This window comes from Dendrobates tinctorius, unplaced genomic scaffold (genome assembly GCF_039654945.1).
Source record: "Dendrobates tinctorius isolate UK_male_01 unplaced genomic scaffold, ASM3965494v1 ptg000162l, whole genome shotgun sequence".
In the NCBI taxonomy this organism is placed as follows: domain Eukaryota; kingdom Metazoa; phylum Chordata; class Amphibia; order Anura; family Dendrobatidae; genus Dendrobates; species Dendrobates tinctorius.
This window is the reverse complement of record NW_027361829.1, coordinates 73,905,381-73,923,946: the sequence shown is the minus strand read 5'-3', so window position 1 is coordinate 73,923,946 and position 18,566 is coordinate 73,905,381. Positions and strand designations below refer to the sequence as shown.

At 41.6% G+C, this 18,566-nt stretch overlaps 1 protein-coding gene across 1 annotated transcript in view; it reads right to left on the bottom strand.

Annotated features, from left to right (window-relative positions):
- The window catches only part of LOC141052558 (transmembrane channel-like protein 2), a 362,090-nt gene that overhangs the window by 149,721 nt on the left and 193,803 nt on the right, over positions 1 to 18,566 (bottom strand). Inside the window, exons 10-11 of the mRNA XM_073549810.1 lie at positions 14,088 to 14,235; positions 5,915 to 6,103 (exon numbers count right to left, since the gene is read on the bottom strand). Coding sequence (XP_073405911.1) covers positions 5,915 to 6,103; positions 14,088 to 14,235 — 337 coding nt within the window. The remainder of the gene's footprint in view (positions 1 to 5,914; positions 6,104 to 14,087; positions 14,236 to 18,566) is intronic.

Here is an 18,566-nt window from a genome sequence, read left to right as displayed (position 1 = left end):
ACCCCATATGTGGGGAAAATTCACTGTTTGGGCACATGGCAGGGCTCGGAAGGAAAGGAGCACCATTTGACTATTTGAACGCAAAATTGGCTAGAATCGAGAGCAGATGCCATGTTGCTTTTGGAGAGACCGTCATGTGCCTAAACAGCAGAACCCCCCCCACAAGTGACCCCATTTTGGAAACCACACCCCTCATTGATTTTATCCATGGGTATAGTGAGCATTTTGAACCCACAGGTACGACACAGAATTTGATAACATTAGGTCAACATATTGAATACTTTGTCATTTGTGTTGAGTGAAAGTGCTCACTACTTCAGTTTGCATTAGGTGCTCGGGTATTCACCAAGTATAACGGGTGCTCGAGTGTCATGCTCGCGTCCCTGTCCTGCACGTTCGCAACTGTCAGACACCCAAAAAAACATTAGAGTACCAAACAAAAGGGAGGCAATGGAAATATAATAAAAATAATATATATAACTATACAAATTATATAACCGTATAAAATGTTAAAAATAAAATAAATACTCCATACATGCCAAAGAGATAGAGTGAAAAAAAAATGTCAAAAATTAATTAAACCTAAACCTTGGATAGGATCAAAGAAATAGAAACAAATATAAGCATTGTAAAATAAAAAATCAATAAAAGGGACAGTAATATTAAAAGTTAAGCCCTTATTAAAGATATTGGGCAACAAAATGGCACTATAAGCAAAGGTGCCCGCACACATAAAATAGAATAAAACAAAACAAAATACACAAATAAGGATCTATGAAAAATGCAAAAAATAGGACCACCCACAAATTCATGTGTGTATGGGGACTGAATGGTATAAAATAATAAAGATCAATTATATAGAAAAAAAATCAATTTAGTCCCACATAAATATATAGTTGAAAGCCACACTAAAATCAATAATATATAAGAGAATAAAAAGTACTAGGAGTATAAAAATATAAATAAATATGTATCACCCAATGGGACTGAAAATATAGCACATATATATCACCACATATACCAGATAGCACAATAAGTAATATAAATAAATCAGGAGAGAAAAAAAAGATCCAACACAAAGTGTTGCATACTGATTGTGTGATATATTAGCAGTGTATGAAGGGTATACATCCTACACCGCAATAGCTCTCAGCATTGTACTAAACAAAGGGTGAAATAATAAGGAAACATCCAACATAAGAGTGATACATATGGAGTTACCGCATAAAAATTGTGACGGTGGTCCTGGTGAGGTGCGGAGCATGCCCCGATGTGCATTTCAGAAGATTCTTCATCAGAGTTGATTGAATATCTTTGGGTAGGTGCTTATCCGAATAGCTATAGTCCTTCCTGAATAGCTGCCTCGGGAACCCGGATACCTGGATCGCAGCTGCATGTGTCATGGCTGTATGACAGTCATAACACCTGTATGGATAGCGTGTTTGCTGAGACTGTCACACAGCCATGACACATGCAGCTGCAGCACTGAACAGCTGATTATCGGGAGCGCTATTATTATTATTTATTTATATAGCACCATTGATTCCATGGTGGTGTACATAAGAAGGGGTTACATATAAATTACAGATATCACTTACAGTAAACAAACTAACAATGACAGACTGATACAGAGGAGAGAGAGGACTCTGCCCTTTCGGGCTTACATGCTACAGGATGGTGGGGAAGGAGACAGTAAGTTGATGGGTTGCAGCAGTTTCGGTGTTGGTTGAGGTGATAACTCCGGTAGTGGTGAGGAGGCAGCGGGTCATTGGCTGTAGGCTCTCTTGAAGAGGTGGGTTTTCAGGTTCCTTCTGAAGGATCCGAATGTAGTTGATAGTCGGACATGTTGGGGCAAAGAATTCCAGAGAATGGGGGCTATTCGGGAGAAGTGTTGGAGGCGGTTGGGTGAGGAACGAATAAGTGTGGAGGAGAGAAGGAAGTCTTGGGATGACCGGAGATTATATGAGGGAAGGTATTGGGAGATTAGTTCAGAGACATATGGGGGAGACAGGTTATAGATGGCCTTGTAGGTCAGTATAAGTAATTTGAACTGGATACGCTGAGGGAATGGGAGCCAGTGAAGAGATTTGCAGAGGGGAGAAGCGGAGGAGTAGCGAGGAGGGAGATGAATTAGTCAGGCAGCAGAGTTAAGGATGGACTGGAGAGGTGCGAGGGTGTTAGCAGGGAGACCACAGAAAAAGATGTTGCAGTAGTTGAGGCGGGAGATGATGAGGACGTTTTAGTAGATTGAGGGTTGAGGAAAGGACAGATGAGCGAATAGCTATCAAAAGCTATTCGCTCATCCCTAATTACAATATTACAAAATGATTTGGATAAGATGTCTGAATGATCAAACACATAGCAAATGAGGTTTAATGTTCATAAGTTTAAAGTAATGTGCCTAGTAATTGCTGCATATACATTAACTCTGACTGATTTTGAACTTTAATATTTTTTAAAATATTCAAGATGCGGTTCTGAAACTTGTGGTTGATTGACTTTTCCTCATTTGAGGGGTTCTTACTATGGGTACTATTTTTTTTGTTTGTTTACTTTTTGCTCCACAATTTTTTATACGCTTGTACTGTTTGGTAAAAAATGACCGATAGCTTTTTATAGTGATCTCCAGCCATTTTATGAGTAAAATAAAGGAGCTATAATCTCATTTTGGACTATATATTACATCTACTACTATTTATCAATTTATTTAGGTCCTTTTGATCCATGCAGATTTACACATACATAGATTTTCTCATTACAATACTGCTGATGGATTACCTTCCAGTATAGTTATGTGCCAAATATTTTTACCCTGCTGTTCATGTAAAATAGTTCAATTCAGTTCTCACCATTTCATATTGTAAATGAACATATTCTCTTTTTTTATTTGTGCTCCCTGATCTAATTTCTGTGAAATGCTGACCTGAAAGAGTACTAATAAATTCTGTCTGAAAAGTGTGTTTGCTTTACTCTGAGCTCTTATCCTAAAGGGTCGGGGGTGTTTTATTTTATCCTATCAGTAGACAATTGCCATAGTAGTCTATCCAGTTTCATTTTCAGTCCAGCTGGAGAGAGCAGAGAGGACATATGCAGACAACAGAGTTCTGAAGGATCTTCGTTACAGGTATGTAGCAGATAAACTATGTTTTTATTGTCAAAGTATTCAATTCTTTTTGATTCTTTTGATGGTATAGTGTAAAGCAGCAATTGATAGAATGAATGCATGCTTATATGGATGGTCTTGTTTGCAACGCTCCAACATCACAATCGCAGTGGATTTCTCAATATGTGATGGGGCCCTGATTGTGCTTATTGTTGTAAAACTGGTAATAGCGTGTTCTCTCATTGTATTATTATTGTTTATGTATATATTTTATTTTTTTCATTCCAGAGTGTTGTCTCTTTGCATAACGTATATTGACTGAAGCAGAGTTGGAGGACCTTGCAAACGCAACTAATTCTGATGATGATGCACCATCACACATTTTTGTTTTTTTTTGTTGGAAAATAATATAATTACATTTAGTTTATTGTTATTAGTTATAGTTTACAGTTGGATAAATAATTATTTTTGTATGTGCAAATATGCATAAATATTACAATAAAGCCATGTTAAATGTTTTGACACAAAAAAATAAAAAGTAAGTTTCTCTTTCCATTCTTCATTTGTTTATAAACAACCAGGTTCACATACAATATAATACTGCAAAAATTATTCAATTAAAACAATTAAATTAGCTTAAAAGCAAGACTTTATTAGGTCCGGTCAAAAATGACCGGAACATAACAAGTTTATAGTGGTAACGAACAGAATAGCAGGGTTAAATGAGAGTATGCTCAGGACTACAGAAAAGAAGGACTTGGGTATTCTGGTTACAAGTAAGTTGAGCAGCAGTACTCAATGTCAAGCAGCAGCCGCAAAATCAAACAAGATTTTAGGGTGTATGAAAAGAGATTTAAAATCGCGCAAGATTTTAGGATGTATGAAAAGAGAGATAAAATCTCACAATCCCAACGTATTGTTACCCCTTTATAAATCACTGATCAAGCCACATCTAGAATATGGGATCCAGTTTTGAACTCCACATTTTAAAAAGGATATACAGAAGTTAGAGTCAGTTGAAATGCGTGCATTTAGAGCATTACAAGAGATGGAAGGCCTCTCATTTGATGAAAGGTAGGAAAAGTTGGGCTTGTTTAGCTTTTAAAAAAGACACTTCAGAGGAGATCTCATTTACATGTATAAATACATGTGTGGTCAGTACAAAAGGACTTGCACATGACTTATTCCTTCCAAAGACCATACTGATGATTAGGGGGCACTCATTACAGGTAGAAGAAAGGCGATTACAGCAGCTAAATAGGAAAGGGTTCTTCACAGTTAGAGCAGTCAGACTGTGGAATGCCCTATCACAAGAGGTAGTAATGGTAAACACTATAACAGCTTCTAAAAAAGGGCTGGATGATTTCCTTGATACACAAAACGTTGTGATTTATAGTTAAATTAGTGACAAAATGTACAATTGATGGAGAAAGGTCGAACTTAATGGAACTAGGTCTTTTTTCAACCTATGTAGTCATGTAACTATGAAACTTTATTGCCAGACCATAACTTTTTAACATTTTTTCCAACATTAGCTGGGCGAAAGCTTGTTTGTTTGCCTGATAAGTTGCATTTGTTTATGATACTACTCAGTTTAGATAAATCTTCTGACTCTAAGATGACATTCAAAATTCTGTTTATAAGGCTGGAGTCACACACAACGATTAAAAAAATCGGTCCAATTTTTACGGTACGAAATCGCACAAAGGTTTCTTGTCCAGAGATCCGTCTGTCATCCCATTTTCCGGCGATGAACCGATTTTATTCGCATCTAAGCATCAAATTGACATCCAATGCCAATGCCTGATGCTCTTTCCTGTTGACCAGGAGAAGTCTTGCGATTTAATCGCAAGTCACACGTGTGGTGCGTTTTCAATGCGATTTTTTATCGCATCCATAGACTTGCATTGGCGAATCCGATCCGAAAATCGGTGACAATCGCAGCATGCTGCGATTGTCTCGGTCCGAGGAACGGATCCGATTAAAAAACGCATGATGAGAGCAGCACCATAGAATAACATTGGGACGAATGCAATGCGATTTTTTATCGCATTGCATTCGTCCGATTTAATCGCTAGTGTGACTCCGGCCTAAGGGACAAAATCTGGATACGTTAATTGCACAGTGTAATTTTGGGTGCACAGAATCACCACTGAGGAGGGAAGTAATTTCATATACAGTTGTGGCCAAAAGTATTGACACCCCTGCAATTTTGTCAGATAATACTCAGTTTCTTCCTGAAAATGATTGCAAACACAAATTCTTTGCTATTATTATCTTCATTTAATTTGTCTTAAATGAAAAAACACAAAAGAGAATGAAGCAAGAAGCAAAAAGCAAAACATTGATCATTTCACACAAAACTACAAAAATGGGCCAGACAAAAGTATTGGCACCCTCAGCCTAACACTTGGTTGCACAACCTTTAGCCAAAATAACTGCGACCAACCGCTTCCGGTAACCATCAATGAGTTTCTTACAATGCTCTGCTGGAATTTTAGACCATTTTTCTTTGGCAAACTGCTCCATGTCCCTGATATTTGAAGGGTGTCTTCTCCAAACTGCCATTTTTAGATCTCTCCACAGGTGTTCTAAATTTACACAGCTGGTATCGAACTTCATAGTAGCTGTATAATTTTATACGCCGTGAACTCCTCCAAAAAGTGTCTGAAGGTAGTAGTTTGCCTCACTGTGTACCATGTTTCTCTTGTAGCAATTCTCTCTCTCTAAGAATCAGCATTAAACAGAAGTAATGGAGACTTTATATGATAATCATTCAAGCTTTTTGTACAAATCCTCATCTCATTTTACCTCATTTCTTTCATACCAGCCGACATTCTGCATCTTGGAAAATGTCTGTGAGCGCTTAACAACAAAGTAGATAAGATAACCACTCCCGCACAAGCAGCATATTATCATTACATTGGCCAAGACCCGGAGGAATCTAGTAAGATGAATGTTTTCATCCTTATGGCTTTCCTCTTCATCTACAATAGATTCCTAAAGGAAAGAACACAAAGTACAGAATGTCATTAGCTCTTGCAGAGAAAATGAACAAACATACACCATGTCAACAAAGCTCAAGAAAAATATCCCTATAAAAGGATTCCGCACAATGCTTGGATAAAATCAGCATCTTAGTTGAATAGTATAATATCTTAAGGGCCTGCCACACTAAGTGATATCGCTAGCAATATCGCTATAACGTCACTGGTTTTTGTGATGTTAAAGCAATATTGCTAGCGATATCGCTATGTCTGATACTTACCTCCGACCGGCTCCCCCGCTGGTTATCGCTGATCGCGCGAGAACGTCTTGGATCATTTCTCGTCGTCAGCTTCCTGCTGGGCTTCCTGCGGCGCCGACGAGCGACACGTGGACACGGGCGGGAGGCCGTCAGGATTGCCTCGTCTGACAGGTAAGTAGCGACCCCCGACCCCTGCTATGTCGCTGGTGAGATCTGCCTGTGTGGCAGCTCACTAGCGACCACTTTGCAATGTACCAGCGATCCTGACCGTGTCATATCGCTGGTCGGGATCGCTGGTGCATCGCTAAGTGTGACAGTACCTTTACTCTGCCTAAAAATGAATATATCGCAAAGTAGCAAGACTTCTAAATTATGCAATCAAAATAAATAGGTTATTTGTTGTGAGTTCATTTTCCCCTTCACTACTGAGGCCCGAGGAACTCCCTCTTTTGGTGAAGAAAGGTAGTGAGCCTGATTGTCAAACACCTGGGGCTGATGATGATGACTGGCTGAGTGGAGTTAATGACTGGATATAAGGCTGCCGATGCCCTTCTGGCCTGCGGGTGATTTCTCTGTGGACTTCTAGGAAACCAGTCTGATTCCTGCTCATCTAAAGCTAAGATTTCTGCTTTGCCTTTTTGCATTAGTTTTTTGTTTTCCTTGCTTTTCTGGATTCTGCCATTCCCTGCTGGGGTGAGCTGAATCTCCTTTTGCCTGTTGCTCTGTCTTCAGAATATTCCTGAGTACTGACATAGCTTTTTTGAAGCCTAGCGTCTTCAGGGCCTTTTTACTGTCAGTTTGTTGGCTCTTATTTTCATAGGGTTTTTCACGGATTGCAGACAGCAGCCTTCCTGTCCTTTCCTATCTAAGCTAGCGTGGGCCCCATCTTTGCTCAGTCTATCTTTCTGTCTGTGTTTTGTTCTTTCTTCTTGCTTCACCGTCATTATATGTGGGGGGCTGCCTTTTGCTTTGGGGTCTGCTCTGGGGCAGTTTAGATTTCCCTTTCTGTCTTTAGGCTATGTAGTCCTCCGGCTGTGATCGAGGGGCCTACGGCATCGTAGGAGCCCCCCACGGCTACTGCTAGTTGTGTTGATAGGTTCATGGGTCTGCAATCCGATAGCTGCCAACTTCTCTGGTTTTCTGGACTTAGCTAGCATTTCTATTTTTGCCTCCTACGGTGACTCAATCATAACAGTTATTGAAAAGTGAGTTTAACAGGTCAAAGAAAAGAAAAGTGACATTAACAGACCGTGAATCAAAGCCTTAGCGCTCTACAAAATATTGCAATTTTTGCAATGAAGCAGGTTGTATTGTTTTTTTTATCAGTTTGTATAGACTCAGGCAGAAAAAAAACTGTAGGGAAGTTTATTAAAGGGGTTGCAAGATATAGATGTATAAAAATTTTTTAGGCATGTATGCCCCTAAAATAACAAATGATAGCATATTCACCTCCCGGCACTACTATGGATCCAGTGAAGGATACGGCAGAGAAATGTACCAGATCCAAAAGCGATGTCTACTGCAATCGGAAGTCAAGGTAGTCGCCTGAGATTATTAGAAAGGTACGTCATCAGAGAAATATCTGCTGGTGTGCTGTTGTACTGCAGCCAATCACAGTCTGTAGTGGTCTTTTGACTTCTGAATGAAGCAAGCATCGCTTTGGAGCTGACGTAGCCCTCTGGAGCAAACTGGTCTAGATCTGCAGGGGTGCTGAAAAGTGAGTATGAATTTTTTTGTATATTAAGCACATAGAAACTTGAAAAAAAAACAGTATATCGAGCAACTCCGATAAGACTGTGATATGTTACGTTGGTCTTAATAAAAAAGCAGGTCTAAGATGATCCTGATTTATTAAGAGATGGAGTCATTATACACACTCATGTATCTTAATAAATTAGGCACATTGCATGCTGTGCATGAGCCAGAGATATAAAATATGATTTGAACTATAGTTTCTGCAATTTTTTAAAATAAATTAGAGTAAAGTCCTGATGCCTTTTGCTTAGCTCCGTTCACTTTTTAGAAAAATTGTGTGAGTGGCAAAGAAAGTTATAAATGATGGCAGACTTATTGCATGAGCCATAATTTCTGAGTTTTTTTTTACACTAGTTTCTATCTTAGGTGCAATGTCCCTTCTGTCTCTATATTAAATGGGAGTTATAAAGAGATACAATAAGGCCTCATGTATAAACAGAGTCATAATTCAGTATTTAAATAATGACTAGAGATGAATGGATAATTTGACATTTTAATCCGTCGGCTTCGCTGAATTTTTCCAAAACATTGCAATTCATGGTAAATAAATTTGCAGTTAATCTAAATACTGAAAAGCCTTTTAGTGCCCGGAAAAAAATATGTAAAGCACTCTGCTGTCTCCTAGTAATGTATAGAATTCCTTTTAAACTTTTTAACGCAAATACAGAATTATTAATGTCCAAGTGAACTAAATCTTTCTGACTAGTGGAAACCAAATTGTAAACCACACACAGCAGTATCAGACTTTTTAGGCTATTTATATTGTAAAATTTGCCCAAAAATAATCCCTTTATGGGAGCAAATGACTATTATACTGGTGGCTTGTATGGGTCTAGTATTCCAGTATTTCAACAAGGAAGTCTGCAAACCCCCCTCCACCCACAATATTTAATTGTTTACAACTAGAGTTGAGCGATACCGTCCGATACTTCAAAGTATCGGATCGGAATGGATCGGCCGATCTTAAAAAAAAGTATCGGTATCGCCGATTCCGATACCGGAAGTCCCATTCAAGTCTATGGGACTTCCGGTATCGGAATAAGAAAAACCCTGTTTTTGCCTTGTACAGCCTCTCTGGGGTCTGTACGGGCCTTTCGGGGGGCTGTGCTGGCCTGCCAGGGGGTCTGTGCAGGCTCCGGTGGTCTGTGCCGGCCTGCCGGGGGGCTGTGCCGGCCTGCCGGTGGTCTGTGCAGGCTCCGGTGTGCTGTGCCGGCCTGCCGGGGGGCTGTGCCGGCCTGCCGGTGGTCTGTGCAGGCTCCGGTGGGCTGTGCCGGCCCGCCGGGGGGCTGTGCCGGCCTGCCGGTGGTCTGTGCAGGCTCCGGTGGGCTGTGCCGGCCTGCCGGGGGGCTGTGCCGGCCTGCCGGTGGTCTGTGCAGGCTTCGGGGGTCTGTGCAGGCATCGTCCGATGGGACTACAAGTCCCATCGGGCGATGCCTGCTACCATGACAGTGATTGACACATTAGCCAATGATGGGACAGTAGTAGTCCCATCATCCGGCTAATGTGTTGAATGTAAAAAAAAAAAAAAAAAAAAAAAAATTACATGCTACATACATGCTACATACATACAACATGCATACTACATACATGCTACATTCATACTACATACTACATACATGCTACATTCATACTACATATATACTACATGCAACATACATACTACATATATACTACATGCAACATACATACTACATATATACTACATGCATGCAACATGCATACTACATATATACTACATGCAACATACATACTACATATATACTACATGCATGCAACATGCATACTACATATATACTACATGCTACATACATACTACATATATGCTACATACATACTACATATATACTACATGCATGCTACATACATACTGCATGCTACATACATACTACATGCTACATACATACTACATATATGCTACATACATACTACATATATACTACATGCATGCTACATACATACTGCATGCTACATACATACTACATGCTACATACATACCACATATATACTACATACATACTACATGCATGCTACATGCTACATACATACCACATACATACTACATACATACTACATACATACTACATGCATGCTACATGCATGCTACATGCTACATACATAACACATATATACTACATGCATGCTACATACATACTACATGCTACATACATACCACATACATACTACATGCATGCTACATACATACTACATGCTACATACATACTACATATATACTACATGCATGCTACATACATACTACATGCTACATACATACTACATACATACTACATGCATGCTACATGCTACATGCATGCTACATACATACTACATGCTACATACATACTACATATATACTACATACATACTACATGCATGCTACATACATACTGCATGCTACATACATACTACATGCTACATACATACTACATATATGCTACATACATACTACATATATACTACATGCATGCTACATACATACTGCATGCTACATACATACTACATGCTACATACATACCACATATATACTACATACATACTACATGCATGCTACATGCTACATACATACCACATACATACTACATACATACTACATACATACTACATGCATGCTACATGCATGCTACATGCTACATACATAACACATATATACTACATGCATGCTACATACATACTACATGCTACATACATACCACATACATACTACATGCATGCTACATACATACTACATGCTACATACATACTACATATATACTACATGCATGCTACATACATACTACATGCTACATACATACTACATACATACTACATGCATGCTACATGCTACATGCATGCTACATACATACTATATGCTACATACATACTACATATATACTACATACATACTACATACATACTACATGCATGCTACATACATACTATATGCTACATACATACCACATACATACTACATATATACTACATGCATGCTACATACATACTGCATGCTACATGCATGCTACATACATACTACATACATACTACATGCTACATACATACCACATATATACTACATACATACTACATACAATACATTCATACAATACATACATAGACATACAGTACATATAACAGAGTAACATACTTACCAATACTTGTCACATTGTTCCCCGAAGCCATTGTCTTTTACGGAATAAATATTAACATAACAAACCACAAAAATACTCACCCACGATCCGAAGCAGTCCACGAGTGTGTCCCATGACGATCTTGGGTAGAGAACGGCAGCATCAGCTGATGCTGCCGTTCTCTACGGGCTGCAGGAATCCAATGACGGAAGGTAGGTATCCTTCCGCACTGTATTCCTCCGCCACTTAAAAAAAAAAAGTCCCTAGTCTCACTTTATGCCATTGCTGTGTGGGAATTTCCCACGCAGCAATGGCATAAAGTGAGACTAGGGACTTTTTTTTTTTTTAAGTGGCGGAGGAATACAGTGCGGAAGGATACCTACCTTCCGTCATTGGATTCCTGCAGCCCGTAGAGAACGGCAGCATCAGCTGATGCTGCCGTTCTCTACCCAAGATCGTCATGGGACACACTCGTGGACTGCTTCGGATCGTGGGTGAGTATTTTTGTGGTTTGTTATGTTAATATTTATTCCGTACAAGACAATGGCTTCGGGGAACAATGTGACAAGTATTGGTAAGTATGTTACTCTATGTTATATGTACTGTATGTCTATGTATGTATTGTATGAATGTATTGTATGTAGTATGTATGTAGTATATATGTGGTATGTATGTAGCATGTAGTATGTATGTAGTATGTATGTAGCATGCATGTAGCATGCAGTATGCATGTAGCATGCATGTAGTATGTATGTAGTATGTATGTAGTATATATGTAGTATGTAGCATGTAGTATGTATGTAGCATGCATGTAGTATATATGTAGTATGTATGTAGCATGCATGTAGTATGTATGTAGTATGTATGTGGTATGTATGTAGCATGTAGTATGTATGTAACATGCATGTAGTATATATGTGTTATGTATGTAGCATGCATGTAGTATGTATGTAGTATGTATGTAGTATGTATGTGGTATGTATGTAGCATGCATGTAGTATGTATGTAGTATATATGTGGTGTGTATGTAGTATGTATGTAGTATGTATGTAGCATGCAGTATGTATGTAGCATGTATGTAGTATGCATGTAGTATGTATGTAGTATATATGTAGTATGTATGTAGCATGTAGCATGCATGTAGTATATATGTAGTATGTATGTAGCATGTAGTATGTATGTAGCATGCATGTAGTATGTATGTAGTATGTATGTAGTATATATGTAGTATGTATGTAGCATGTAGTATGTATGTAGCATGCATGTAGTATATATGTAGTATGTATGTAGCATGTAGTATGTATGTAGCATGCATGTAGTATGTATGTAGTATGTATGTAGTATATATGTAGTATGTATGTAGCATGTAGTATGTATGTAGCATGCATGTAGTATATATGTGTTATGTATGTAGCATGCATGTAGTATGTATGTAGTATGTATGTAGCATGCATGTAGTGTATGTAGTATATATGTGGTATGTATGTAGTATGTATGTGGTATGTATGTAGCATGCATGTAGTATGTATGTAGTATATATGTGGTATGTATGTAGTATGTATGTAGTATGTATGTAGCATGCAGTATGTATGTAGCATGCATGTAGTATATATGTAGTATGTATGTAGCATGTAGTATGTATGTAGCATGCATGTAGTATATATGTAGTATGTATGTAGCATGTAGTATGTATGTAGCATGCATGTAGTATGTATGTAGTATTTTTTTTTTTTTTTTTTTTAACATTTAACACATTAGCCGGATGATGGGACTACTACTGTCCCATCATTGGCTAATGTGTCAATCACTGTCATGGTAGCAGGCATCGCCAGATGGGACTTATAGTCCCATCGGACGATGCTTGCACAGACCCCCGGACATCAGCACAGCCACCCGGCAGGCCGGCACAGCCCCCCGGCAGGCCGGTACAGACCCCCACAGGGTGCACAGACCACCGGCAGGCCGGCACAGCCCCCCGGCAGGCCAGTACAGACCCCCACAGGGTGCACAGACCACCGGCAGGCCGGCACAGCCCCCCAGCAGGCCGGTACAGACCCCGGGCAGTCCACACAGCCCCTCGGCAGGCCGGCAGAGACCCCCGGAAGGCCCGAAATGACGGCGCATCATGATGCGCACACACCGCGCATCATGATGACGTCATTTGGGCTGTCAATCAACTTTGAACTTCCGATTCCGATGCCGACTTCCGATATTGAAAAAATATCGGAAGTCGGTATCGGAATTCTGATACAGCAAGTATCGGCCGATACCCGATACTTGCGGTATCGGAATGCTCAACACTATTTACAACACATACACTTTGTGAGATAGAGATTTAACTTAAAATTTCTGGAATGTGGAGATTTTTCTTTTGTCTTTAAAAAGTAAAAAAAACAAAAAGGGAAAAGAAATATATAAAATATAGCTTATGGCTTATCCAGCTCACAAGCCAGGAAGCACAGTTTCTCTGACATACAGGATTTTTCTTCAGTAGTAAAAATAGGACAGAAAAATACTAATATGAAGGTTCTGTACTACAGTATATTAAGGATGAATCATTTCATTGTTGCTTTGACTATGCAGGTCCAGCACCTCCCTATTTCTTTAATATTTGTTTTATTATTATTAGCAGACCAAAATTTCTACTTTATAATGATCTTTATAATGATTTTAGACCTGAGACGGGGACAAGGGGGCATCCTCTACGTCTGGAGGAAAGAAGGTTTAATCATAATCAAAGACGTGGATTCTTTACTGTAAGAGCAGTGAGATTATGGAACTCTGCCATATTTACATTAATGAAGAAAAGTGAATTATGCTCTGTATTGATGTCAAGTAATCCTGCCACTAGGCATCAATAGTAATGGGATTCTGATTTTACCTTAAAGCTGGTAGTTATGGATGCAAATTTATTATCTGCTGTCTCTGGATTTCCTATTAAGTAATCCCAACTTGTGAACATTTTAAAGCTGAAATTATAATTTCCATCATCTCCATCACCAGTACTTTCATTGGCATTACTTGCCATCCTGGAAGACAAAACATCAAATAAGAGATGTAAGAATAATAAATGTATTATAAGATTGTGCATTGTGAAAATCAAAGATCTGGTCCCTGAAATGCCACTGCATCTATCTGCCACCAGTCCACCACTAGTTTCATCTGTCCAGTTGGTTCCTAAAATACTTCATCTGTCTCACTAGTGGACAGAAAAGGATCCCTGTGGAAGAACAAGATATGAGGCCTTTGAAGTCCAATAATTCATCATAATGTACAATTTATCTTCCAATGGAGATGGAAGTAGCCTCCTTACTTCTTGGGCTCATGTGTGGTTGACCAGGTGGCATCAATGGTGTGACCACCCCTGATCTGTCTGCCACTGTAAGGAGGAAGACCAGGCTGCAGGTGCCTGCATCATGCTGGGTCCGGAACTGCTGAGGCTGCTTCCCATCTTGCCAGGGGGAAAGAATAGGGGACAGGACAGGCCACATGACCCAGGAAGAGGGGGTGTGGCTAAGCCAGGCATTGAGGAGAAAGTGTGCGAAGAAAGAGTCAGTTCTATGCCGGCAGATAATGCGGAGGCAGGTGTGCGGTGCGCTCTGCAGCAAGAGAGGCAATGCAGAGCCTTGCTCCAGCAGAACTTCAGCGGGCACTCTGGTGAGACAGTATGTGTGCAGAGCGCCGTGTGCCCAGCTGTGCAGAGTGCAGTGCTCGTGCGGAGGAGCGGGGGCCAGGTGCAGGATCCTGAGGTGTGTGTCCCCAACACTGCTAGACATGCAGCAGCACCTGTATTGGTCAGAGTAATCCGAGCGAAAGTTGGTTGGGAAAAGCTCCCGGCTGCAGAGCACAGATCTGGGACAGCTGTGTGAGAGACTTGCTGCATTAGAGATTTACTGGTATCGGTGGATGCGCAGAGCAGTGCAAACCTGGTGGAGCTGTGCGGAGCAGCGATTCAGGTGACGGCTGCTGCTCAGAAAGGGACCCATGTGCTCTGTGACTGTGAATACAGTGCACGTGCCACATAGAGAAAGTCGAGTACTGGACAGACATTTGCAGCCTACCTTGCCAGTTGACACTTGCCTGTCAACATTCATCTCCCTGCGAGGAGTTAACCCCCTGTTAAATTAAAACTGTTAAATTTGTTAACCCTTGCTCTGCCTTCTGTCTGTCACTGCATCCCGCAATCTGCTTTCACTTGGCGTAGTCGGCAGGATGCAGTCCACAGGCGCAGAGGTAGCAGACCAAGCGGTCATGGGTGCCCCAAGGGCCAGCTTGCTGTTGGGGGCAATGCTTAGTTATCTCCCAAAGTTCACGGGGAGCAACATGATTTTGTGGGACTGGACTGAAAGAGTTAGGAGCATGCTGTGGATGTACCCCATGGCCCCTGCACTGCAAGCAGAGATAGTGTTAATGTCCCTAGACATTAATGCCCTAGAGGCCCGGTATTCTGTATGTTCCACCCCCTCATGAGTGCGACACGTTGACCAAGGTATTCCAGATCCTTGAGGAAATGCATAGAGATCCCACTGATGTTGGGGAATTGTGGATGCGCTTGTTCAGCCATGTCCAAAGGGAGGGGGAGTCCATGACCCAATTTATGAACACTTTGCAAGAGATCCATGTGGCGATTGCTAAGCAGGATGATGTGGGTGTGGGGCCTCCTGATGTAATTTTGAGAGACTAGCTTGTAGCAGGCTTTAGAGATGTGCTGCTAAATCTGGCCTTGTGTGAGCGCCTGCGGGTCAATCCACGCATGTCTTTCCTGGAAATCGGGGATGGAAGCACGTGCGCATGAGCAGGAGCAGGGGACCACAGCCTTGGCAGGGATGGTCCGGAGCCTTGAAGTACCTACCCCGAATGCGGCAGAGCTGGAGTGGTTCTGCAGATTATGGCAGGAAATGTGGAAAATGAGGGCAGAAATAGGGAGCCTAAAGGAAGCCCTTGCTGCTACCTTGGAGTCCAATCCCATGCCCTGGGGTCTTACGGAAATAGATAAGAGAATTTAGAGGAGAGATATGGAGTGTAGGAGAAACTCCAGCAGCAGCCCCATAATTTAATCCCATATCCTGGGATGAAGAGCGATTACAGAGAGGGTATGCCTCTCTTGGAGGATGGAGATCCAGACGAAAGCGCCCACCAGACAGGTGCAGAAGTGAGTGTTGTACTTGTGGAAAAATGGGACAGCTGTCAAGGAGTTGCCCTACATGAGACAGCCGACGGCAGAGATTCGCTCACCCCCAAAGGTCCTGCTCACTGGAGAGAATGCTGCACCTGAAGGAGATGGTCCTTGGACAGAGAAACTCACCCCCTGAGGAACAGAGTGGAAAGAAATATTCCACCCGTTGCAAAGTGACCATGGAGAACGGATGCCTGGAACAAATAGTATGGTAAGTGGAGGGGAGTCTCACCCAGAGCAAGACAGAGCCTCGACGTTGGATGCCGAGAAATGAGGGAGAAGGCGTCATCTGCCTACAGCGAGATGTCTGTATTACTTAGGAGCATGGAGATGAATCAGGTGGAGGCGAAGTGCGTGAAGAAAGTCGAAGATGACAACAACCCCAGTGAAGAGGTGGAGGTAGGGCTCACACCAGTTGGATGACTTAGTGGAGGAGGACATTGAATGCCATGGAGAAGAAATCGAATCGACGCTCTGCATGAGATACCTAAAGTTCTGAGTACAACAGATGCGAAAATTCAAGAGGTGCCTCAAAGTACTCAGTGTGGCCACGCTGGTGTTCCACCCATGCAATATACGCAGAACCATTCTCTTTGGCAAAAAGAAGGGCAAGAGAGGCAGAAATGGGTGCGAAAACTGTGGGCATCTGACCCAACTCCAAAAAACTTAAAGGGGCAAAAAGAGTCCTCGACCGTGGAATGGCAAGCTAAAGGAGAAGGGGAGTGTAAGGAGAAAGACCAGGCTGCAGGTGCTTGCATCATTCCGGGTCCGGAACTGCTGAGGCTGCATCCCATGTTGCCGGGGGGAAAGAATAGTGGACATGACAGGCCCCATGACCCAGGAAGAGGGGGTGTGGCTAAGCCAGGCAGTGAGGAGAAAGCGAGCGAAGAGTCAGTTCCCCGCCGGCAGTGAGAACGGAGGCAGGAGTGCGGCGCACTCCGCTGCGAGAGAGGCAGTGCGGAGCCATGCTCCAGCAGAACCTCAGTGGCTGCTCTGGTGAGACAGTGTGTGTGCAGAGCGCCATATGCCTGGCTGTGCAGAGTGCGGTGCTCACGCGGAGGAACGGCAGGCAGGTGCAGGATCCTGAGATGTGTTCCCCAAGACTGATGGTTGCGCAGCAGCACCTGTGTTGGTCAGAGTACTCCAAGCTATCGTTGGTTGGGAAAAGTTCCACAGATCTGGGACAGCTGTGTGAGAGACTTACTGCATGAGAGATTTACTGGTACTGGTATCGGTGGACACGCAGAGCAGTGCAAACCGGGCGGAGCCGGCTGCTCAGAGAGAGACACGTGCGCTCCTTGACTTTGAGTACAGCTCTCATGCCGCATAGAGAAAGACAAGTATTGGACAGACATTTGTGGCCTACCTTGCCAGTTGGCACTTGCCAGTCCACGTTGGACTCTGTCAGTGCTGCGACCCTGTTTTCTTTGGCCGCACCAACTTATGGACTAACGGCTCAGTGGAAGGTGCTGGAGACCGACCGCTGCCCCCAGAAGACAGACCGACCGTTGTTGGCGCCACTGCCTTCAAAGCTTCAGTTGTGGACTGGGAAGGCACTGACACGATAAGTGATTTAAAGAACTGCCATTATCTTGTTTATTGCTCATTAATTTTGCCTATTGCTTGCCATTGAACTGTTTAACCCTCATTTAACCATTTATCTCCCTGCGAGGAGTTAACGCCCCTGTTAAATTAAAACTGTTAAATTTGTTAACCCTTGCTTTGCTTTTTGTCTGTCACTGCATCCCGCCACCTGCTTTCTCCATCACCACTAAATCCCTAAAATGCTTCATCTGTCTTTTACCGCAACTATCAATAAGATCCCCATGCAGCACTCTTTAGAAAGCACTTCTCACTGGCAACAGGAAGCTAGAAAATCATACTGTAGTTTACATTTCTTATGTATTTTTCCCATAAAAACTTATGTTTTGTGCCTCGTGTTATTCTATTAAAATATAATTATATCTAATAAATAATTATATCCAATAATTAATCAATTGTATTTTATTGAATTAAGTTGCACATTAAGTTGCACAAAACACATATAGCTTCTTGTTTATAGGCATAGAGTTTGAACATTGCTGGAGACCTATATATTATGCTTTCTGTCTGCATGCAGATATCTACAATTGCTGCAATTAGACTGCCATGGATTCACCGCATACTATTATCTGTAAACAAATA